The sequence below is a fragment of the Rhinoraja longicauda genome, chromosome 11 (genome assembly GCF_053455715.1).
Source record: "Rhinoraja longicauda isolate Sanriku21f chromosome 11, sRhiLon1.1, whole genome shotgun sequence".
In the NCBI taxonomy this organism is placed as follows: Eukaryota; Metazoa; Chordata; class Chondrichthyes; order Rajiformes; family Arhynchobatidae; genus Rhinoraja; species Rhinoraja longicauda.
The window spans coordinates 46833405-46858497 of record NC_135963.1 but is presented as its reverse complement, the minus strand read 5'-3'; the positions used below and the strand labels follow the sequence as shown (position 1 = coordinate 46858497).

Sequence of the window (25093 nt, the reverse complement as noted above, 5' to 3'; positions counted from 1 at the left end):
GTTTATAATTACTGTCCCTAACCCCCACTCACTGCCTTAATCTGAAATTGGAGGCAGGCTCGGGTCAGGATGCTGAATGACCATCTGCTTCATCAAGGCAGGAGTCCTTCATCATTCCCCATGAAATTGCACGTTCAGGCTTAGTTATCACAGTTCCAATGTCATTCCCATTACAGATATAGAGAGACAACTATGTTCAAGAATACTTAAATTACTACTTACTTTACAAACTGTTGGCATTGCTGAGAATGTTAGCAATTAGCTGATCCCAAGACCATTTGTGGCGTGGGTACGAGCTCCAGCTATGGTTAGGATTTGTGGTGCATTAATTTCAGTGCACAGATTCTGGTGAAGGGGAGCCAGTAGCAGATCTTTCCATCTGCAGTAACCATTTTCTTCTCTAACTTCAAGTAACCCTTGCTCTCCATCCCTCTCCCTTCCCAGTTCTCTGACCAGTCTGACTGACACCGACTACATTTTATCTCTGTTGCTTTGTTGTCACCTTCTACTAGCTAACAATGATCTACTCTATATTTTCCTTGATCTACATCCCTTTTGATGACTCGTTTTCACACACTTTATCCTTCCTTATCTGTGTCTCCCTCTCCTGACTGTTAGTCCGAAGAAGGGTCTTGACCCAAAACGTCACCCATTTCTTCTCTCCAGAGATCCTGCCTGTCCTGCTGAGTTACTCCAACTTTTTGTGTCTATCTACGCCTTTTAATGAGAACTGCACCTTACTTTTCTGCACAGCAGTGACAGCTGAGCCAAGAGCTCACATAAGGTGGCCTGGTGGTTCTTAGAAAGGCAAGCATTCGTCTCTTCCCCTCATTCCTTTGAGGGCAGCCCATGATTCATATCTTTAGATGGGTATTGGACACTCTTCTTGGATATCAGCAATGAGGACTCATTAAAAGCCACCAGTCTGCCATACACTCAGCAGGAATGGATGCAGTGCTCCCACACCAACATCAGTCTTTAAACAGTGTAGGAAGGAACTGCAGATGGTGGTTTACACCAAAGATAGACACAGATACTGAAATAACTCAGCAGGACAGGCAGCATCTTTCAATAGAAGGTCTGAAGAACAGTCTTGACCCAAAAAGTCACCCATTTCTCCAGAGATGCTGCCTGTCCCACTGTGTTACTCCAGCATTTTGTGTCAGTCTTTAAACTGTTGGTGTTAGAGATTTGAAATAAAACCAAAGTGCAGTAAACACTCAAGTCAGGCAATATCTGTAGAGGTACAAGGGGAACTATATTTTCAGATCCTGGACCTTTTAGTCAAATCAATTTAAAATTTGCGATTTGAAAATTTAATTTCTCATATATCCTGACTTGTTGAATGTTTCCTGCATTTTCCATTTTTATTTAAATCTGAATAACTTCTTGAAATAATTTGGGCGTTTTGCTTTTCATATTTAATATACTCGTGGATGCATCAAAATCTTTATAGCCCATGCAATTACAATTGTGATTTCGCGTCTGGTGAAGCTGCTCACCTTTCACACCAAGTGGTCTGTCAGGGGCTGCTGTCCTGGGTGGTGCTGGGATGTCAGGAGAGGGTGATCTTTCAGCCTGGTCAAAAAGCACACTCAAAATGGGTTCCTATCCTCTATACAAAATCTTAAACAGGAGTTTTCCTTTTTTTTTAACAAAAAATAGCGTCAAGAATTACACAAAGCTGTTTTTAAAATTGTGTTCTGTACATGCAAAATCAGCATATTTGCACCACTTCTATAATTCAATTTGGCACATTGGTTCCCTTTCTGCTAGACACCATATCGTTCCAGTGCTGGAAGGGAACAGAATTCAGACACTTTAAGTGTTCCTCTTGCTTTCATTCACAGGTCACTATCAATAGGAGGCACAATCTCCAATAGGTGGCGTAGGTTTACCAGAATAGAGCCTGGATTAGGGGGTATTTTGGACAGGAGATTTTGGACAGCGTTGGATTGCTTTTGCTGGAACGCCGGAGGTTGAGAAGTACATGATTGTGAGCAGCGTACATTGGGGTAGACAGTCAGAACCTTTTTCTCAGGATAGAAATATCAAATACTTAGAGGCTTTAAGGTGAGAGGGGCAAAATTTAACAGAAACTAGACCAAGTGAACCCATTGGGGCCCAAACCTCTCCTGCATTAGTGCAGCACCCTCTCTTCACCCCCTCCCGTCCCCCTCCTCAACCCCCCTTATCCTTGCCCCTCCCTCCCTCCTTCCCCCCTCCCTAGGAGATAGATTTAAACTTTAAATTGTGAATAACTTTAAAAATATAACATCGATTTCAATGAAACTTCTTCCATTAGCACCAAAGGGATGACGGTGAGTAAGGTGGGCCTAAAATTGTCGCGCTATTGTGTACCATTTTGGCTGTAGTTCAGGAACCACAAACAAACAAGAGTTTTAGTATATAGATGTGCAGGGCAAGAAATTTTTAGAGGGTGGTGAGTGCAAGGAGGAGCGATACAGACAGATGTGATAGTGGCACTTTTGGATATGCAGGGAATGGTGGGATAAGGACAATGTTGGCAGATAAGGCAGATAAGAGTTGGTCTTGGCATCATGTTCGGCATAGGCATAATGGGCCGGAGGACCTGCTGCTGTGCTCTACTGTTCTATGTTCTCTCTCATCTGCAATTCTCATAGACACTGACGGATGTCGGGGGAAGGATGGGGGGAGGCAAGAATGACTCCACAGCCATGTTCATGTACTGTTAAGAGAGTATGATTGGGACTAACTGATTCACCTTTGCTCAGCATAGGTTCCCTGGACCCAGTTACACAGCCACCTGCTCTCCCTGAGGTGGGCATAAAATGGGGGAGTGATTAGAGTGCTGTGATCTCTGTAGCTATTTTGGGAAATACTCAAAATCAAATAAAGCTTTTACCTTTGTGTGTTCCAGTGGTTCAATGTAATTGTAGGGGACTAACCCAGTCTAACAAACAAGAAACAGTTAGGAAATGTTTACAATCAGTGCTTATCACATATCAATGAGACCAAACTAAACATGTTAACAACAGGCAGAAAGATCTTTGAAAGTTTTATTTAATATGTTATGAGCTAAAAAGACATAACAACCATGAGCTAATAACCATCTGTATGTATTATGGGCTTTCCATTTTATACAGGTTTGAAGCATACGGGTGAATGCTGGTGGATAGTGGTGTGGTGTGTTACAGATAGCCTTTCTCTGAATATTGGCGAGTTGATCCTCAAAGACCAAGTCACCATTCCTTCAATCACAGATTTTGGAATAACCAATGTTTTAAATGATTCAGCACACCTGGAACATCAGCGTCACGATGCAGAGAGACAATGTGGAGATGCCACCCATGCCAAATCCAAAGTCAGATCATAACATCATACGTGATAAGAGTAGAATTAGGCCATTTGGCTCATCAAGTCTACTCTGACATTCAATTATGGCTGATCTATCTATCCCTCCTTACCCCATTCCCCTGCCTTTTCTCAAATAACCTCTGACACCTGTACTAATCAAAAAAACTATCTCTGCCTTAAAAATATCCACTGACTTGGCCTCTACAGTCTTTTGTGGCAAAGAATTCCACAGATTCACCACCCTCTGACTAATTAAATTTCTCCTCATCTCCTTCCCAAAAGAAGGTCCTTTAATTCTGAGACTATGACCTCTAGTCCGAGACTCTCCCACTAGTGGAAACATCCTCTCCATTCAAGCCTTTTCTCCAAGAGATTAGAGACAAAGGGATGGAACAGGGCCAGTTTCAGTCCAATGATAGGTCATCAACCCTCTTCTCCCTCCACATATGTTGCTTGACCTTCTGGGCATTTCCATCTTTTTGTTTCAAATCAATTTTGGTTCAATTGTGTTTTGGTGGTTCTCAGCATGACCACTAGATGGGGCCATATGGAGAAGACAGGAAAAGGAACAGAAAATCATGACTCTAAATGGTAATGCTGCTTTCAGATACACCGGAAGTTGACAGCTCACTTTGCTGCAGTTTGTTTATTTCTACTTTGTAAAACTCCATTGTAATAATGAATAGAACAAATGTATTTATAATCTATAGACATAACTGGATGTGTACAGTTGATAGTTAAAGCAGGAGCCATGGTACCTTTAGGGGCATATCTTGGGATAGTGTATTGAACTTCCTGAAGAAAGAAACTCAGCTTCCACTATTTTTGAAATGGTAAGAACCAGTAACTATAATGGAGATCGATTGAGACAAGGACTCTAGCACTATCCTGACCCTGTGAACAGCCCTTCCTCTGTACTCAGATGGTACTGCAATCTCCAGTTAGAGGCATTTCTGTAAGTTTGTGGCCACTTGGTGCACTGGCTCTGACAGGCAGCATCCATGTGGTTTTCTGCACCAGCAACTTCTGTGGGTCAAGTCACAGAAACAAGAGGACCAAGGAAATGGACCCTGTTTCTTAGCTTCCCATTCGCCTCTCTCCCAGCAGCTGACATCAGCAGGCTGCTCTGACACTATAACGATGGATAGGGTGTTCTGGGGCAGCGACAGATGTACTGAATGATCAGAGCCCCGGGTCAGAAGTGCTCAGTCTCGGCAACCATGAACTAACATAAAACGATGACAAAGAGTTCCTAGGCACTGTGCTTCACTTCATTTGACAGATTAAGGGGAGACTTAATGATGCAAAATAAAAAATTACCAGAGGCACTTGGTAAGTTAAACAGCATCTATGGGGTGAGAAACAGTTATTTACTTTAAATGGTAACTATTTCTCTCTTTGCATACGCAGTCTGACCTGCTGTATGTTTCCAATACAGGTGCTCCCCCCCTTACGATACTTTGACTTACGATATTTCAACTTTGCGATGGTAAAAATGGTAGCGGGCCACAGCTCGCTTCTGACCACGTGATCACGTGTATTCAATGCACTTACGATATTTTCGGTTTCCGATGGGTTTCTCGGAATGTAACCCATCGTAAGTTGAGGAGCACCTTTTTGTTTTTACTGCAGTTCCAGCACATGCAGTAGTTTGGCTTTTGGTACAATGTGCAGTGAGTACACTTTGCCAGAACATTCCTGTTATTGTAGATACGAGCAATTCATTCAGAACTACAATGTGGAATTGGAGCAGCCTGTCTGGTGAAACAAGTCTGAACATCATGTTACTGGAGTCCACCCACTTCAAAGTTTCACCATCAGGTTATTTTCTGAATCTAATAGAACAGCCCAGGTTTCCCATTAAACAAGAATATTTTCTGTTCAAGCCCCATGCTCTGGTGTTGACAACATTATTGACACATGCACTCCACTGCATCATTAAAATAATAGACAGCTTATTTTAGAGGCATTCCTTTCTTTTCCTCAGACTGAAGTCCAAGAGATAGCTAGCATCCTTTCCTTTTGTATCTGCAAATTGGGACATAGATTTGACTGGTGGGCCAATTCAGTTTTAATCTCATCAGTCCACTTGTCAGAGTGTGGCCAAGACTTAGACCTCCATGTGGGTGAAGGACACCTAGGTATGGCATTAACAGCTGCCAATGATAAATTATTTTTACTTTGATAGTACTTCAGACCTGCTTCTGTTATGCTTGTGCTTATATACTAATATAATATACTAATTATTAAATTATTGGGATGATAATGTAAACATGCTGTAAGGACATAATTGTATTATGTAGGAAGAACAGTCTCGACCTGAAACGTCACCCATTCCTTTTCTCCAGAGATGTTGCCTAACCCATCTGATTTCGTGTCTGTCTTCATAATTGGATTGCGTTCTACATAAATAAGAGAATCTCACACCATGCATCACTACGATGCTGCCTGACCCGCGGTGCTACTCCAGCTGTTTGTGTCTTTCTCCGGTTTAAACCAGCATCTGCAGTTTCTTCCCACACATCAAATAAGCCATAATACAGATGATAGCTTGTTGCTTTGAATGTCATCAATTGTGTGTCCTTAATTCTGTTAAAATCTACAATTAAAACTGCCACACAGTTGAGGGATTGCAGGCTGTATCCAGTGGCCTGTGATCAGTCCTCTCCCTGCACTGTGATGTGGTGAGCATTGCTCTGGAATAACTTGCCTTATCGTTGAACGTGACAGTGGCCCAGTTGTCTTGCCCTTGCTCCAGCAGGAAGACTATATTTCCTGACTGCAATTCCAGCTCCATTTCATTACTCGGTATGAAGTTAAATAATACCCGGTAAGGTTTACGCTGCAGTATTCTACACAGATAAAGAAACATTATCAAATCTGCTCACATCCCTTTACAGTTTTCAATGTAGCATATCACAGAAGTAAACCGTATAATTATGAGTGTCTATCTCAACAGAAAAATAATGTCACTGACTCACTGTCACATATCCAATTTCCTCACCTTGGATGAACTTTACAGGTTACGAATTGATAAGCAGAAATCATTTTGGGGGGCAACTGAGTTAACCCTCAGAAAGAGGTTAGGCTTTCAACAATGAGTCTAGCAATGTTAGGTTTCACAAGCTATTGCAATAGAAATGAACAAGGCATGGAACACAACTGCTGGAAATGAGGCATTGAGAATTAAGAGGACAGGTGATAGTGAAACACAAGCATCAGTGATTATTCTGGAGTTTGTGTTTATTACCCCTTGGGTTCTGGGAGGTGAAATGAAGCTCAATCCACTAAGAAAGTGAACATGGCTAAACATGTCTTGTGCCTGCTGATAGTTTTATCGAGAGACAGAGAATGGAACCGTGTAAATGTGTGGGCAATCTTTTGACAATGTAAGTAACTTAATTCTAGCAATTTAGTCTCCAGCCATATAACACTGGGAGCAAGTTGTTCCCCCTTTGTTCTGGAAAGAACTGTGATCCTGGTTTACACCGAAGAAAGACACAAGATGCTGGAGTAACTCAGCGGGACAGGCAGCATCTCTGGAGAGAAGGAATGGGTGACGTTTTGGGTCAAGACCTTTCTTCTTGTAAACTACCCAGAGGTATGAATATTGATTTCTCCAACTTCAAGTAACCCTTGCTTTCCCTCTCTCTCTGTCCCTACCCCCACCCAAGTTCTCCGACTAGTTTCACTGTCCTGATTAATTTTACTGATTGTATGCCTCATTTTCTTGATCATCATCTACTTTGATCTGTCGTTTTCACACCTTACCCTTCCATATCTCCAGGCCCTCTCTTCCCTGACTCTCAGTCTGAAAAAGGGTCTCGACCTGAGACGTCACCCATTCCTTCTCTCCGGAGATGTTGTCTGTCCCTCTGAGTTACTCCAGCATTTGTATCTATCCCTCTTTGTTCTAGCAATGGATCAGGAGCTTGCAGGAGCTGAGTAACTCTCTGCAGCTGTAAACTAACTACACGCTCCCGTTGCCCAGAACATTCTGCTGGCCACATAGAAACTGGATGTGGCTGAAGTAAAAATTACTTACTTGAACTTTTCAGATACTTTCCTTTGTGGGACAGGTTCTGGTGCCTGTAAATTAAATTTGAATAATTAATTAGATTTAATGTATTAGAATTCACCATACTTTATTCAGGATGCAGAACAGAAGTAATTCAGAGGAGGTGTAATACTGAAGATAAACTACACTGCAGGCTTTGTGGCTCACTATTTCATTTACCTAATTAGACTAAGTCAAGTCAAGTCAAATTTATTTGTCACATACACATACTCGATGTGCAGTGAAATGAAAGTGGCAATGCCTGCGGGTTGTGCACAAAAAGAATTACAGTTACAGCATATAAATAAAGTTAATAAGTTACTAAACATAGCACAAAAAGTGTCGACAAAAATTTAGTCTCTAGGGTTATAAAAGTTGACAGTCCTGATGGCCTGTGGGAAGAAGCTCCGTCTCATCCTCTCCGTTTTCACAGCGTGACAGCGGAGGCGTTTGCCTGATCGTAGCATCTGGAACAGTCCGTTACTGGGGTGGCAGGGGTCCCTCATGATCTTGCTTGCTCTGGATCTGCACCTCCTGATGTATAGGTCCTGCAGGGGGACGAGTGTAGTTCCCATGGTGCGTTCTGCCGAACGCACTACTCTCTGCAGGGCCATCCTGTCCTGGGCAGAGCTGTTCCCAAACCACACTGTAATGTTGCCGGACAGGATGCTCTCTACAGCCCCAGAGTAGAAGCAATGAAGGATCCTCAGCGACACTCTGAATTTCCTCAGTTGTCTAAGGTGGTAAAGGCGCTGCTTAGCCTTACCCACCAGTGCGGCAATGTGCGTTGCCCATGTCAGATCCTCTGCGATGCGGACTCCCAAGTATTTGAAACTGCTCACCCTATCCACAATAGACCCATTTATCTCCAGTGGCGTGTACGTCCTTGGATGTTTAGCCCTTCTGAAGTCCACAATCAGCTCCTTTGTTTTAGTGACATTCAAGAGGAGGCTATTGTCCTGACACCAGAGTGCCAGATCAGCCACCTCCTCCCGGTAGGCCTTCTCATCGTTGTTGGAGATCCGGCCCACCACCACAGTGTCATCAGCAAACTTGATGATGGAGTTTGAGCTGAACCTGGCCCCACAGTCATGTGTGTACAGGGAGTACAGTAGGGGGCTAAGGACGCAGCCCTGGGGGGATCCTATGTTCAGGGTGAGGGAGCTAGATGTGTGTTCCCCCATCCTGACCACTTGGGGCCTGGCAGTGAGCAAGTCCAGGACCCAGGCACACAGAGGGGTGCTAAGCCCCAGTTCCAGCAGCTTCTCAACCAGTCTGCTGGGGACTATTGTGTTGAATGCTGAACTAAAGTTAATGAACAGCATCCTCACATAGCCCCCCTGGCTGTCCAGATGAGAGAGAGCGGTGTGTAGAACCTAGGAGACCGCATCATCCGTGGACCTGTTCGGACGGTATGCGAACTGTAGTGGGTCCATGTTGCGAGGAAGGAGGGCGCACGCGTCAGAGCCCACCTCACCTCATGCTCGGACACCGAGAATGTGTGCACATCCCCGGCGGTGGATCCCCCTCCAGCCTCGCTAGCCAACGCCCCTTCGGTGCTGTTTTTAGACGGCGAGCTGGTGGTGTTACCCGTCTCAAACCGTGCATAAAAAGAGTTCAGGTCATCAGCTAAGGAGGAGCCGGCACTTCCGGTTGAGGGGGTGCTGGACCTGTAGCTAGTTATAGTCCGTAGCCCCTGCCAAAGGCGCCTGGTGTCCTGCTGCTCCATCTGTGACTCCATCTTGTCCCGGTACCTCTTTTTTGCATCCTTCACTGCCCTTCGCAGTCATTAGGACTCTCCCTTGTAGTCGTCCATGTTGCCGGATGCCAGGCCGGAGTTGTAAGCAGCGGTGCGAGCATTCAAGGCCACGCGAATAGACCTGTCCACCCAGGGTTTTTGGTTAGGGAAGATACTGACCCTTACCGTGGGGATGATGGTATCGGCTATTGTGGCAATGAAGTCCGTAACCGCTTCCGCAAACTCATTTACGTCTCTGGAACTTGCTTGGAACATGTTCCAGTCGACTTCACTCAGTGCATCTTGCAGCATGGCCTCTGAATGGTCAGCCCACCGCTTTACGTCCCTCGTCACTGTCGCTTCCCGTACTATCCGTTGTTTGTACTCCGGCAACAGGAAAATGGCGGCGTGGTCAGATTTCCCAAAAGGAGGGAGAGAAACGGCCTTGTAGCCTTCCTGAACGGCGTGTAGCAGTGGTCCAAAGTTATTTCCCCCCTGGTGACACACGTGATGTGTTGGTAGAAGTTGGGCATGACCTTTTTGAGATTTCCCCTATTGAAGTCTCCAGCCACCACCACAGCCGCATCAGGGTTCTTGTTTTGGTGTTGACACAACACATCGTGTAGGGTGGACAGTGCCACGTCGGTGTCCGCATGCGGTGGGATATAGACGGCTGTGATGATCACCGAGCTGAACTCCCGGGGTAGGTAGAATGGTCGGCATAAGATAGTTAGATGTTCCAGGTCCGGCGAGCAGGAACGAGAAAGCGTCTTAATATTCCCAGGATTACACCAGTTATTATTGGTCAAGAAGCAGACTCCTCCGCCCTTGGATTTCCCGGATTCTTCCGTTCTGTCCGCCCGGAAAACAGTGAAGGACTCGGATGGGCAGATCACTGTATGTTTCTTTTTTTCCTAGTCAGATGTGCAGCACTTTGGTCAACGTGGGTTGTTTTTAAATGTGCTATACAAATAAATTGACTTGACTTGACTTGACTTGACCTGGTCAGGCACCAGCGGGGTCAGCCATGTTTCGGTCAGACAAAGGATGTTACAGTTCTTTATGTCCCTCTGGAATCTGATCCTTGCCCTCGGGTCATCCAGCTTGTTCTCCAGGGACTGGACGTTGGCCAGAAGTATGCTGGGCAGAGGTGGACATAAGGCTTGGGTTCTCAGCCTGTTCCGAATCCCCCCTCGCTTCCCTCGGTGTTTTTTCCGACTTTCCCACTGACCTGCGCTCCCACTGCTGCTGCCGCGGTGCGCTCCTTTGATGATCTCTATTGGTATATCGGTGAGTAGATTTCTGTTTAATAGTGCTCCTGTAGCGCTTGAGTTTAATTTTACGAGCGTTTCCCGGTCGTACATTGGTTAATGCTAAGTGCTAGCACACGCTAGAGCACTTAGGGATAATTTTAAAGTAAACATACCAGTTTAAAACGCACAGTTCCCGCAGAGCTACCACGACGGCGACTGGACTGGACCGCGCCATCGATCGGATGGGCCCAAGGTATGGGCACTGAATGTTCTTGCAGCTAACAACCACAACTAGGTTTCCACAATGCATCATAAAATCTTAGGTAGGTTTTCCATTTATAATTTCTAACAACTATGCAGTAATGAAGTCTCCATATATTCCCTGTCGATTGCCTAATAAAATGACTCCTGTTCTGTTTTAATCATGCAAGATTTAATTTATTTCTGGCGTTGTATCTTTGGGGACTTGATTTTTCTGCTATTCAAGGCACAGGGTTATGAAATTAGCTAAAAAGAGAGAAATTCAAACCAGCATATTTCAATATACATAATCAAGTGCTTCACAGAAATAAAGATCAGCAATTCAGATTTAACATGGGGAGGTAAAAATTAGAAATAGTAGTTCAAAAAAAACAAAGTGCTGGAGGAACTCAACAGGTCTGTGGAGGGGCTGGACAGACCATGTTTCGGATCAAGACCCTTCTTCAGTCTGAGGAAGTGTCCCAACCCAAAATGCGTCAGTCCATTCCTTCCACAGATATTACCTGACCCGCTGAGTTCCTCCGGTACTATGTTTTTTGTTCAAGATTCTGGTATCTGCAGTCTCTTGTGTACCTCTAGAAATACTAGTTATTAAGACAGTTTTTAAAATGGTCTCGATAACAATAGCCATGGAGCTGGTAGATTGCCATGAGCAGCCACTTGTTTGATTCAATAGACAATAGGTGCAGGAGGAGGCCATTCGGCCCTTCGAGCCAGCACCGCCATTCAATGTGATCATGGCTGATCATTCTCAATCAGTACCCCGTTCCTGCCTTCTCCCCGTACACCCTGACTCCCCTATCCTTATTTCCTTCAGGAATGGAAATCTGCTATTCTTACCCAGCCTGACCCAACAACATGGTTCATTCATAACTCACACCTCAGTTCAGTGGTAGCTGGGAATGGACAGTAAATGCTGCCATGGCCATTGTCATCAACATTGGACAAAGCAACAAGAAATTAAATTGGAAGTCAAGAGTGTTTTATTCTCATACGTCCCAAAACAGAACCATGAAATTGTTATTTGCAGCAGCACAACAGATATGTAAACAAAGTATTCAATAGATACCATATAAACAACAAATAAAATGTTTAATAAATTAACAAAAACAAAGTTCATTTGTTTAAAAAAATGTAAGAAATTAAATTTTATTTAAGTCCAATAAAAGTGCCAACGCAATTACAATATGTTTGCTAAATCCAGTTACAAAAGAGAATCAAAGCAACAGAAGCTTCTGTAAAATAATAAAACTGAAATTCAAATTTAAATGTCACCGTGTTCTGGACAAATTAAACCTAGATTTTCCAGTCAAAATTCACAAGCGTACTGTTGACGTTCATTGTTATTTACGTTTGTACTTTTGGCAGATTGGGGTGAGGGCGATGTGCAATTAAATGCAAATCTTCAAATGTATTGTCAAGGTGAAGCTGCTCTGTAATGAGCTACTTGGAAGCAGCTTCTCACTAACTAGTTCACCAGTGGAATGCATCGAATAGCCTGAAGTTACTGCATGTTACACAGGTACATGAAGAAGCATACCAAAGGACAGGTTGTTTCTAGTATAAATACCACATAAATAATGCAACATGTGTTAATAACTGTCAAACAATTAGGCAAGTACACGGATAGGACAGGTTTAGACAGGTACATGGATAGGACAGGTTTGGAAGGATATGGACCAAATGCTGGCAGGTGGGACTAGTGCAGCTTGGACATGTTGGGCCTAAGGACCTGTTTCCATACTGTATCACTCTATGACTAATTTCACTGCACTGAAAATGCACTATGTGTACAGTTTATTCCTTCTAATCTTAACTGTTCTTAGAATTCTCAGAATGTTTTCTACCTCTCTCCTCTTTTTTTAATCCACTTTTTTCCCTTTCTCTTTATTTTATTTTCTGCACTAGGTTCATTTTTGAATTTACCAACCTTCATTCTGTGTCCCTGTGCTGTGAATCAGATTGTTTAAGGAGGTACAGAGTTGCTTCTTCCCTGCAGGCAGGTTCTTTGTGAGACGTGGGTGTTATAACATCAACGCCTGCACCTTCAGCTACTCTGACACTACTTCTGATCTAATGTCCTCATCACAATACCCAAATATAATCCCAGGCAAAAATCTGGCCCATTATTCCATTTGAAAGGGTCGGAGTTGCATTATGTCTGGCCATTTCTGTTATTACGCATCAGGCTCCAAAAATGTCTGAGAGGGACAGATGGAGCGGAGGGAGGAGTGGATTATCTGTGAAACCAACTCTGTTCCAAATTCATTCCCCTGCTTCTACCAAAATTGTTGAACATTTCACCACCACAATGATGGGATTTTTACGCTAACAAAAGCAGCATTTGTGTCAAGTTGACAGCATTTAAACAGGTGATTAACTCAACACATTTAGTAACCATGGTTAAGCCATACTTTCCTGTTTAGAAGAAAAATCAATTAAATAAAATGAAACATACCACAGGCTGCAAGGGAGCGAAACCTGAGAATGCATCTTTGTCAACGATTGATGCGACCACCTAGGATACAAGCAAAGCAGAGCAGCTGAAATCAGTGTGTGGACTCTGTACAGGCTGATGATCGGACATAACATTCACCACTGTACATTCATTAGTGACCTTGGCATGAACACCAAATTCTCCAATTTCTGGTAACACACAACTCTTGCCCCTTTCTCTCTCCTCCTTTCTCACACCCCTTCCCATTTTACTTCTCAGGCCCCTATCCGCTATTTCATCCTCCCTTCCACCACACACTCCTCCCACTTGATCCACCCATCCACCCACTTCTTATCATCTCATCCCTCTGCTGGTCCCACTTGCTTATTCAGCTCCACTTTCACCTTCCAGAATCTGCAGCCTTTTGTTCTCCACTCATCATCTCATCCCCCCCTTCCTGACCTAACTGTTATCTGCCAATTTATCCCCAATCACCTGTGCCAACCTTGTGCTTGCCAGTCCTTGCCCCACCTCTCTCTCCCTTCACCTCTTTACACTGACTACATCCCCTCTATTAGTTCGGTCTAGATGAATGGTCTTGACCTGAAACATCGACTGCCTGTTCTGCTGAGTTCTTCCAGGTGTCTCCCTCTTTAGGCTATGGATTCCAGCATCTGCAGCATCTAGTGCCATCGGTGACCATTGTGGTTTGAGTCTTAACAGCACAAGCATTCTCCAAAATAATTTGTACAGCACAAAACCATACAACAGTTTGATTTATACCCCATCACTGATTCATCCTTTCTCCCAGGCAACCTACACCAGATGGTGCCATGTTAACCTGGAGATGATGTTTAACCAGATATCTCAACCAAGTGGCAATTCCCACTCACCAGCAACACCCCCCGCAGTAGCTCATCTGCAGCTGAAGCATTCATTTGTAACCATAAAGCTAATTACACCAATGCATTCATAATAACCAGCCTCCCTCGTCCAAACATCATACACTCGTGACCCAGAACTCTGATACTTTTGACCCCATCCCCGTCCATTCCAACTGCATTCACGTAAGATAGACACAAAATGCTGGAGTAACTCAGCGGGACAGACAGCATCTCTGGAGAGAAGGAATGGGTGATGTTTTGGGTCGAGAACCTTCTACAGACATTACTCATTCCTTCTCTCCAGAGATGCTGCCAGTCCCGCTGAGTTACTCCAGCTTTTTGTGTCTATCTTCGGTTTAATCCAGCATATGCTGTTCCTTCCTATAGGATTTGCATGCCTCCAGTTCTGGTGTTGAGCAGACTAGTTTTCAATCATCCCAATACTGGTGACTCAGCTCTCAGCTGCACACCCCAGCTCTGCAATTTTCATTGCCTTTTTCCTCCATTAAAATGCCATTATCCAAGGGTTTATTACCCTGGTTCAAATATCTGTCCTATTGCTTGGTTTCAAACTTTGTTTGATGACACAGTGAAACACTTTACTGCTTTAAAACTGGTATAAAAGTAAATGTTGTTACTCATAAAATACTTGGATTGAAGAAATATATTGTACAATGAGGAAACACAGTAGAGAACAGGGCTAAGACATCATGGTAACAGCGGTTTGCAAGGTGAATTATTGTGATAATTCTGAATCAGGTAAAATAGATGAGATTTGGGGGTTTTTCCCCCACTCGAAATCAGCAGAACTAAAACGTTGAAAGCTGCAGCTCTGTGGACAAGCCACTATCACAGCCTGTACACCGCCCCACCAAAGTGACACCTTCACCAACTGGTTTCTGACCTCAAGCAACAAGGTTCAGCAGTGGAGTCTGCTATGGGCGGCACAGTGCTGGATTTGCTGCCTTATAGCACCAGAGACCCTGGTTTGCCCTTGATTGTGGGTGCTGTCTGTACAGAGTTTGCACGTTCTCCTTGTGACCACGTGGGTTTACTCCGGGTGCTCTGGTTTCCTCCCACATTCCAAAGATATGCAAGTTTGTAAGTTAATTGATTTCTGTAAATTGCTCCTAGTGTAGGATATGAGTGTAAGGGGCGATCACTGGTTGGCACAGACTCCACGCTGTATCCCTAAAACTAAACGAATCTCTTAGAGAACTACTGCGGTGCTGGAGGCCGACCTCAACCTGAGTCAGCATTCCATACCCAGATCTCAGCAGAAAAATAATCCCACCACCCAGGCTCTTTCCCAGCAGCCCAGTTTCAATACTGATCCCTTGTCCATTTCTTGGTCAGACAGGTGGTCCCTCTGCACCAAGTACAGCATTGGTGTGAGCTGGTCACTGGGTGCAAGAACAGCAAGGCACGAGTCAAACATGGGAGCCAAACTGCTCCATTTACAGCTCACCGTTTCATTTTGAAAAAAGTCATAAAATTATGTGCTTCTTTCTGTTGTGCAATACCTACTTGCCCAATATTGCCAAATGCTTCACTTAATGTTGAAATCCCTCGCCATTATTTCTTAAAACATAAATCAAACAATCCTCCCTTTCAAATAAAAAGTGCCTTTAAAAATGGATGTCACAATTAATAAGGTGAATTTAGTTCAGTTCAGAGATGCAGCTTGCATACAGACAGCTCACCTGGTCCATGCTGACCATTGGCCACTAGTTTCATGTTGTACAATGTTTGCATCCACTCCCTGCACGCAAGGGGCAAATTCACAGAATCCTATTAACCTATAAACCTGTACATCTTTGGAATGTGGGAGGAAACCGGAGCACGGAAACCCCCCATAGTCACAGGGAGAATGTACAAACTCCACACAGACAGCAACCGAGGTCAGGATCGAACGCAGGTCTCTGGTGCTGTAAGGCAGCTGCTCTACCAGCTGTGTCACTGGTAGAGCAGCACGGACCTACACCTTTACATCCGAGCAGATCAAACCTCAATGTAAAAGACCGTCAAGAGACAGTCTGGATGGGGGTGAGGGGTGGAGGGGATTAGTTTTGAGTGAGAAAATGGAAGTGGACAGGTTCTCTCTGTCCCCTTACCAACCTCCATCCCATTTAAGGCTGAGATTAGTTGGCTACATTGGTTATAATCCCACAACTTTGAGAGTTCACAGTGGTATCATGATCATCAGATATGGTCCACGTGGTGAGGAGGCCACAGTAAGCTGGAACTCTGCTGACCACATCCCCCCACAGTGGAGTTGGACAATCATTCAGAGTGCTGATCAGTTAAAGACGAGTCATTACCATGGCCTCTCCCAGGAAGTCCTGCTTTCCCAGCTGAGCCACGACTTGTTTCTTTGGTCTAAAGAATTCCCCTTCCGGAAACAGCAGGAGCTGAAACAGTTCCTGCTTCTGTGGAGACAGAACAGGAAACAGACACAGTCACGGCACTTAAAACAAGACACAAAATCCAAATGCTGCTGGGCATCATCAGCGAGCCATCAAACCTTGTGCTGCAGTCAGCAGGTTCCTGATCCCTACACAAGCAGCACCAACATGCAGAATCCCAGAGTTGCAGTCAGGAGTTTGTTGGTGTTTTGCTGACTGCATGCTGGCTCTGGTGGAGGTCAGTGTGGGTACAGGACGTTCAGAGATTCTCTATCCCCTGTGCCAGGGTCCTGCAACACTCTGTCAGAGCGGCCGGGAGTGTCCATGTACTTCCACAGAGGGGAACAGATACATGCCGTCCCAAAGATAAGTATGAACATTTATAACTAGGTTTAAAAAAAGTGTTCTCTTAATTTATTTTTTTAAAGAAAATTTTCATCGGGGGTTCATATTTTGATTGTTTAGTTTAGTTTAGAGATACATCGCGGAAACTGTCCCTTCGGCCCACCGAGTCCTAGCCGACCAGTGATCCCCGCACACTATCACTATCCTACACACACACTAGGGATAATTTACAATTTTACTAAGGCCAATTAACCTACACACCTGTACATCTTTGGAGTGTGGTAGGAAACCAGAGCACCCGGAAAGAACCCACACAGGTCATGGGGAGAACGTACGAACTCTGTACAGACAGCACCCGTGGTTAGGATCAGACCCGGGCCTCTGGCGCTGTAAGGCAGCAATTCTACCGCTGTGCCACCCCTAACATTCAGAACCATTGCCAGCTCTGAGGAGCTGAATTGTGCTCCATCTGAGCTCTCACAGAAACATAGAAAATAGTTGCAGGCGTAGGCCATTCGGCCCTTCGAGCCAGTGCCACCGTTCAATATGATCATGGCTGATCATCCAAAATCAGTACTCTGTTCCTGCTTTTTCCCCATATCCCTTGATTCCTCTCCCCCTGGGACACGTCGTCCAATACAGCACAAATTAATCTAATATTTAGGAGGCAGTGGGGGATAATCATCTCCATTCATTTAAAATACACTTTCACTTGCATCTTTATCATATCTTTTAGGCTCTTTTGCTTTCTGATAGCATCTGTTTCGCAACCTTTCATTTAATAACATTAGCCCAATGAATGGCATCTGAAGGAGAGATCTCCATCCTCATCTTTCCTGCACAGTGACAGATGTGATATTGTAGGAGCAAGTGGAAAGGCCGCGTGGAGTTGGCGTTCGAAGTAACAGGCGAGTTATTTAAACCGGTGTGCATCAGGAGGTTAGCCAGCTCCACTTGGCCTTTCCACTTGCTCCTAAAGAGATTAATACCTGCATTAATATCACCAGACATATAGTACAACGTCAGTCCTAAATCAGTTGTTACCAAGTACAGCTGTGAGGGATTTACAGTCTAACCTCAGACAAATGATTCTTCTCGAGTACATTGGCAGAGTCAGCAGATTCATCACAGAGTCATACTGCGTGGAAACAGGTCCATTGGCCCATCTTGCCCACACCGACCAACGAGTCCCATCTACACTAATCCCACCTGCTGGCTTTTGGCCCATATCCCTCTAAGCCTGTCCTATACATGTATCTGTCTAAATGTTTCTTAAACGTTGCAAAAGTACCTCCCTCAACTATTTCCCCAGACAGCTTGTTCCACACACACCCACCACCCTTTTTGTGAACAAGTTACCCCTCAGGTTCCTATTAAATCTCTCTCCCCCCCCCCCCCCCCCTCACCTTAAACCCATGTCCTCTGGTTCTCGATTCCACTACAAAAAGGGCAAGAGACAATGTGCGTCTACCTATTCTATTCCTCAGTGATACGGGACTCTTATGAACAAATGAATTAGGAACAGGAATAGGCCACTCAGCCCCTTAGGCTTGCTCCATCACTTTACAAACCGACAGATGATCTGACTGTAACCTCAACTCTACATTCCCATCTATCTACAATAACCTTTTACCCTCTGGCTTATCAAGTGTCTATCTGCCTCTGCCGTAAATATATTCTAGATTCTCCTTCCACCAGTCATTGAGCAGAGTGCCAAAGGCATGCAATTCTCAGGGAAAAAAATCACCTCACCTCTACCTTAATTTGGTTACCTTTTATTTTTAAAACAGTGACTCCTAGTTTAAAATTCTCCTGGAAGAGGAACATCTTCAATGGTTCTTTATTCTCACATATGCTCTGCAGTGAAATTCTTGCACCCATTGCCATATTTTGCTGCCTCAACCATTCGAGTAAGGCCCCCACAGGAGCCCTCAGCACATTGCAATCAATTCCCCTCTCACCCTCCTAAACTTGAGCAGATACAAGCCCAACCTGTCCAATCATTCCTCTCAAGAAAACCTAACCACTTCCCCGAACTGTCTGCAATGCATTCCCACCCTCTGGTCAATAAAGAGATCAGTGTACACAGTTCAGCAGCCGTAGCCTCACCAAAGCCCCAGCTTATCACAAGTATCAGGAGCGGCATGTGGGCACACCAGCGGGCAGCGACTTATAGAAGGCTTTTGGAGACTTGTAAACACTTGAGGAAAGACAGTACCGAAACAGCTTTCAGAGCTTCATCCACAAAATTGTGCTTGGCTTCAGTTTTAAAGGTTAAGGCTTTCTTCACAACCTGTTCAGCTTTATCCCATTCCTTTAATGTGGCATGTGCCAGCGCTAAATTGTGAAGCACCTGCAAGGAAGAAACCAGAAGAAGGGTTAATGTACTGTTATGGTCTGTACCTTTAACTCGTCAGCTTCTCACAGCAAACGAACATTGTGATATCGAGAGGGGGAAAACTGTGAGCTTTACCCTGACTGCCAGGTTCCATGCTCTGACCCTACAGCACCAGCTTACAACTGGCAGGATTTTAATCCCAAACATGCATGTAAAGCTTTTGATAAAAGTCCCCTTGGTAGTTTTATTTAAAAGATTAAGATATATGGGATCCATGTTGACTTGGTCGTTTGGGTTCAGTCACTTATTCATAGAAGCAGAAGGTTGTGGTGGAAAGGTGTTAACATATAAATATAACTTGAAACAAATATAGACAGTTGGCTGCAAAAGAGGTCTACCAGAATGCTACCGGATTAAAAGGGTATTAACTATAAGGAGAGGTTGGACAAATTTGGATTGTTTTCTGTGAAATTTTGAGGGTTGAGGGGAGACCTGATAGAAGTACATGAGAGGCGTAGATCAATTAGAGAGTGCAATTTTTTTTTTGCAGGGTGTCAAAGACTAGAGGGCAGAGCTTTAAGGTGAGAGGGGCAAAGTTTAAAGGTAATATGTGGATGTTTTTTTAAACACAGGATGGTGGGCCACTGGTATGTGGAGGCAGACACGATGGTGACTGTTAAGAGGCTTTTAGATAGGCACATGAATATGCTGTGAATGGAGGGTTTTGGCCCATGGGGGTAGAGGAACATCGTATTTTGCGCAGTCACTGTAGGCCAAAAGACCTGTTCCTGTGCTGTACTGCACTATGTTCTAGCAGCATGGACTATTTCTAGCCCTACAACAGCCATAGGTGGGTGTTCCACAACTCCCACAGTCTTCTGTCAATGTAGTCACCCACAGGCTGCCCCCATTCACTCACTGATCTTATGTGATGGTTTAGAATGCAGGGGTTACTTGAAACCCAAGAATGCAGGGGTTACTTGAAACCCAAGAATGCAGGAGTTACTTGAAATTAGGGAAATCAACGTTAATACCGCTGGGCTGCAAGCTGCCCAAGCAAAATAGGTGCTGTTCCTCCAATTTGTGTGTGGCCTCACTCTGACAGTGGAGGAGGCCCAGGACAGAAAGGCCAGTATGGGAATGGGAAAGGGAATTAAAATGTTTGCAACTGGAATTTCACATAGGCCAAGGGAAACTGAACGAAGGCGTTCAGTAAAACGATCGCCCAGTCTGCACATGGTCTCGCCGATGTATAGGAGCCCACACTGGGAGGATGGACACAGTAGATGAGGTTGGAGGAGGTGCAAGTGAACCTCTGCCTCACCTGAAAGGACCTTCGGGGTCCCCGGATGAAGTCAAGTAAGGAGGTATAGGGACAGGTGTAGCATCTCCTGTGGTTGCAGGGGAAAGTACCTGGGGAGGGGGTGGCTTGAGTGGGAAAGGATAAATGAACAAAGGAGTTTCAGAAGGAGTGGTCTTTGCAGAAGGTAGAAAAGGGTGAAGATGAGATATGACTGATGGTGGGATCATGTTAGAGGTGACGGAAATGTCAGAGGATGATCTGTATGCGGTGGCTGGTGGGGTGAAAGGAGAGGACCAGGGAAACTCTATCCTTGTACCATCTAGGGGGAGGGAGAGCAAAAGCTGAACTACAGGACACAGAGGAGACACGGGTGAGGAATCAATCTATGGCAGAAGCAGGAAAACCTCATTTACTAAGGAAAGAGGACATCTCGGATGTCCTAGAATGGAAAGTCTCATCTTGGGAGCAGATGCGACGGAGATGGAAGAAATGAGAGCAGGGAATAGTGTCTTTGCAAAAGGCAGGGTGGAAGGAAATGTAGTCCAAATAACTGTGGGAGTCGGTAGGTTTATAGTGCATGTCAGTCGATAGTCTGTCCCCTGTGATGGAGACAAAGCGATGAAGAAAGGGGAAAGAGGTGTTGGAGATAGTCCAGTATAGTGGACGCCAGTCAATATCATATCATATATATATACAGCCGGAAACAGGCCTTTTCGGCCCACCAAGTCCGCGCCGCCCAGCGATCCCCACACACCAACACTATCCTACACCCACTAGGGACAATTTTTACATTTACCCAGCCAATTAACCTACATACCTGTACGTCTTTGGAGTGTGGGAGGAAACCGAAGATCTCGGAGAAAACCCACGCAGGTCACGGGGAGAACGTACAAACTCCTTACAGTGCAGCACCCGTAGTCAGGATCGAACCTGAGTCTCCGGCGCTGCATTCGCTGTAAAGCAGCAACTCTACCGCTGCGCTACCGTGCCGCCCACAATATGCGACATGCACCTGGCTCTAACGTATGAGGTTTGTCTTCTTATCGCCCTGTAGTGGAAATCCTGTGTAGGTTGATCGTGCTTGACTCCACTGAGGCAGTGAGCAATTGGACTTTATTTCGGTCCCCTTCATGCCCGTAGATGGCCCTTTCCTAGTGGATATTCTCTCTCTAACTGGGACATTTTTTCTTGAATGAGCCTATTCTTTAAAAGCACGAGCAAAAAATAAAGTGCTGGAAGAACTCATTGGACCAGGCAGCATCGGTGGAGGGAAGGACAGTATTTCAATCAGGACCCTTCTTCAGATTGGTGGAATGGGGCAGAAAAAGCTGGAAAAGGGAGGTGGGGCAAAGGCAGACAAGTGATGGGTGGATACAGGTGAAGGAATGGGTGATTGACAAATGGGTGGAGTAAGTGACAAAGCAAGGCTGGAGGTGAAAAGGAGATATACGGGTGTCAATTAAGACGAGGAGGAGTGGTGAGTGAGGGATACGGGAGGAATGGGACAGACAGAGGGAGGGAGAAGAGGGGGTGGGGAAGGGAAAAATTGGATTTGGGGATGGAAAATAAGTCTATAGAGATGGGGAAAGGAGCAGGGCGATTGGAGATTGTGGGTGGGGACTGGGGAAAGAGGGGATTGGGGGGGTATTACTTGAAAATGACGCATTCAATGTTCATACCATTGGATTGTAAGCTGAATACTAGGTACTCTTCTTCTAGTTTGTGTGTGGCGTCACTCTGGCAATGGAGGCAGCCAAGGACAGACAGGTCGGTATGAGAATGGAAAGGAGAGTTAAAATTGTACTTACATGACAAGCACACAGCTTGTACCTTAAGCCCAACTGCTTGTAATCAATCAACTGATTGCCTCTGAGTAGATTAAATGCTTCCATAAAGTCCCTCAAGGCCTCTTCACACCTGAATGACAACATTTGGTGCAGTATTAAATGAAACAACTACATAAAGGCATCACATAAGTGACAGGGACAGAGGTCCCCCAGTCCGTACCTTTTCGCTCAACACTTACACTCAGTCAGCCTTGGCCAATGCAATCTCCTGGTTTGCCAAACAATTTAACTCCCTTTCCCATTCTGACATTTCTGTCCTGGGCCTCCTCAACTGTCAGAGTGAGGTCACATGCAAATTGGAGGGTCACGTGCAAATTTCGCTTGGGCAGCTTACAACCTAATGGTATGAACGTTGATTTCACTCATTTCAAGCAATCCCTGCATTCCCCTCCCTCCCCCCCCCCCCAACTTGAACCTAGTCATCCTACTAGTCCCACTGTTTGCATCCCTGTATCCCTTTATCATCACTTCTTTCCCAGCCAACAATGGGCCATTGTGGGCTCCACCCTTCCTTGGTCATCTGTTGCCGGCCCTGATTTGTTCGGTCCTTTTCCTACCTCCAGTTCCCTCCCCTCTACTTTTAGTCTGAAGAAGGTTTCCGACCCGAGATGTCACCCATCCTTTTCCACCAGAGATGCCACCTGACTAGCTGAGTTACTCCAGCACTTTGTGTCTATCTTTGGTATAAACCAGTATCTGCAGTTCCTTCATACACATCACATAAGTGATTTCTGACTTCCATCAATGATCCTTGGTTTGCAATTTCAGCAAACACACACTGCGCAAAGTTCCAAAAAAGATAAAATAAAAGCAGTGCTTAGCATCTATATACTAAAACTCTTGTTTGTTATCTTGTTTGTGACTGAACTTCAGCCAAAACGGTACACGATAGCACGACAATTTTAGGCTTACCTTACTCACCATTGTCACTTTAGTGATAATGCAAGTAGTTTTATTGAAATCGGTGTTATATTTTTAAAGTTATTCACATTTTAAAGTTTAAAAGGAGGAGGAGGGGAGGAGGGAGGGGGGAGAAGGGAGAGGGGGGGGGGGGGGTTTGAGGGGAGAGGACAGGGTGCTGCACCAATGCAGGAGAGGTTTGGGCCCAACGGGTCCACTTGGTCTAGTTGGTAATAAATCTTACATTTACACACCTTTTAAAAAGTAATCAATAAACAGAATCAATAACCTTTCCCCAATCAGCCTGCTCCTGCTACCACAGAAACCATTGTGTGTCCAGTGATTTCACTGGGAAATATATTGAGCTGACACCAAAATGATATAGGAAAGTAACTTACTTTTCATTTTTGAATAAAGTTATTCCTCGTTGATAGAAAGCCACTGCCAAATGTTCATCCCTGCTGATACTCTTATCGAAAGCCTGGAGAGTAAGGAGTGCCATTTAATCTTCATTTCCCTTAAAAAAATCCTACAATACCTCATCTCTACATCAAGGTGCCATTAATTGCCGTTATTGAGTCCCATAATATCCATTCTATTAAAATCACAATTGACTTCCATCAGCACTGCCTAGTGACATTTCTTTTACTTTAGTTAAAACATTTTAACAGCATAGCAGAAAATGTGATTCACCACCTCGGGACCAAAGGGTAGAAATGGCCACATTCTGTGGAACAAAAGCTTTAAAATATTATATGTGGAAAACATTTGCTAGTATTGGAAAATAAAACTTGCTGAGTTAGATTACAGTTATAAAGTGATTAAAATCTCTGACCATGTAACTCGATGGATGTTGTCAAAACAAGGAGAGGTGCATATCAGACCAATTTGGTAAAGCATGTTATGTGGCTGATATTCGTACATTATAGAGTCATAGTGATACAATGTGGAAACAGGCCCTTCGGCCCAACATGCCCACACCGACCAATATGACAGGTTGCCATCTGTCCCGTATTAACCGGGACATCCCGTATTTTGGGCTAAATTGGTTTGTCCTGCACGGGACCACCCTTGTCCCATATTAGGCCTGGGGGGCGCTGTAGGCCTGGACTAAGGGTGCCAACTATCTCACTCCCAAATAGGGTAGGGGACAAACCAATTTAGCCCAAAATACAGGATGTCCCAGTTAATACGGGACAGTTGGCAGTCCTAGCCTGGACGCTGTAGGTCCTGACGCTGTAGGTCCCAACACTCTAGGTTTCCGACATTTTAGCTCCGGTGTGGTCTGGTCCCCGGTGCCGCGTAACAGAGGTTGCATAGCAATCCGCCTCCCGGCCCAGGCTGCCGCCATTGGTGGAGCGGGAGCACGTGGCCGCTGGCTGGGTGAGGTCACGTGGGGCGCGGGGCGGTGATGTCACCTTGTCCTGTATTTGGGAGTGAGATAGTTGGCACCCCTAGTCCCAGCTACACTAGCCCCACCTGCCCGTGTTTGGTCCATGTCCCTCCAAACCTGTCCTATCCACGTACCTGTCTAACTGCTTCTTTTATGTTGGGATAGCCCCTGCCTCAACTACCTCCCCTGGCAGCTTGTTCCATACACCCACCACCCTTTGTGTGAAAAAGGTAAAAAAGGTAACCGTCAGAGTCCCCTTCACCTTAAACCTATGTCCTCAAATTATGATTTGAGATGACGGTTTTCTGTTTAATATCCACAGTGCAATAGTCGAGACAGGAGAGAAGTAATTAGGCCTCTTCCTCTTGCAAGATGGTCGTTGCCAAATGATAGTTGGTTGATAAATGAATCGTGAACTTGGACACCTCGCTTGTAAATTCAAACTTGCCATGTTTCAATGCTCCATGTTGTAGTGGGCTTAACTTTTATTCATTTGATAATAAAACTGAACTGTTCCTTTGCACCAGTTTTATTTCTGGTATATTTTTAATCAAATTTATACTGCAAATGCGTCAACAGCAGTTTCGCTTCCC

General features: G+C 44.8%; 1 protein-coding gene across 3 annotated transcripts in view; it reads right to left on the bottom strand.

Moving 5' to 3' along the window:
* Positions 1-25093, bottom strand: part of LOC144597865 (neutrophil cytosol factor 2-like) — a 47970-nt gene that overhangs the window by 6901 nt on the left and 15976 nt on the right. For all 3 annotated transcript variants that reach the window (XM_078407579.1, XM_078407582.1, XM_078407581.1), the window contains 9 exons: positions 23506-23588; positions 22169-22277; positions 18938-19072; positions 16291-16398; positions 13107-13166; positions 7385-7428; positions 6050-6191; positions 2888-2935; positions 1503-1578 (listed from right to left, as the gene is read on the bottom strand). In XM_078407579.1, coding sequence (XP_078263705.1) covers positions 1503-1578; positions 2888-2935; positions 6050-6191; positions 7385-7428; positions 13107-13166; positions 16291-16398; positions 18938-19072; positions 22169-22277; positions 23506-23588 — 805 coding nt within the window. The remainder of the gene's footprint in view (positions 1-1502; positions 1579-2887; positions 2936-6049; positions 6192-7384; positions 7429-13106; positions 13167-16290; positions 16399-18937; positions 19073-22168; positions 22278-23505; positions 23589-25093) is intronic.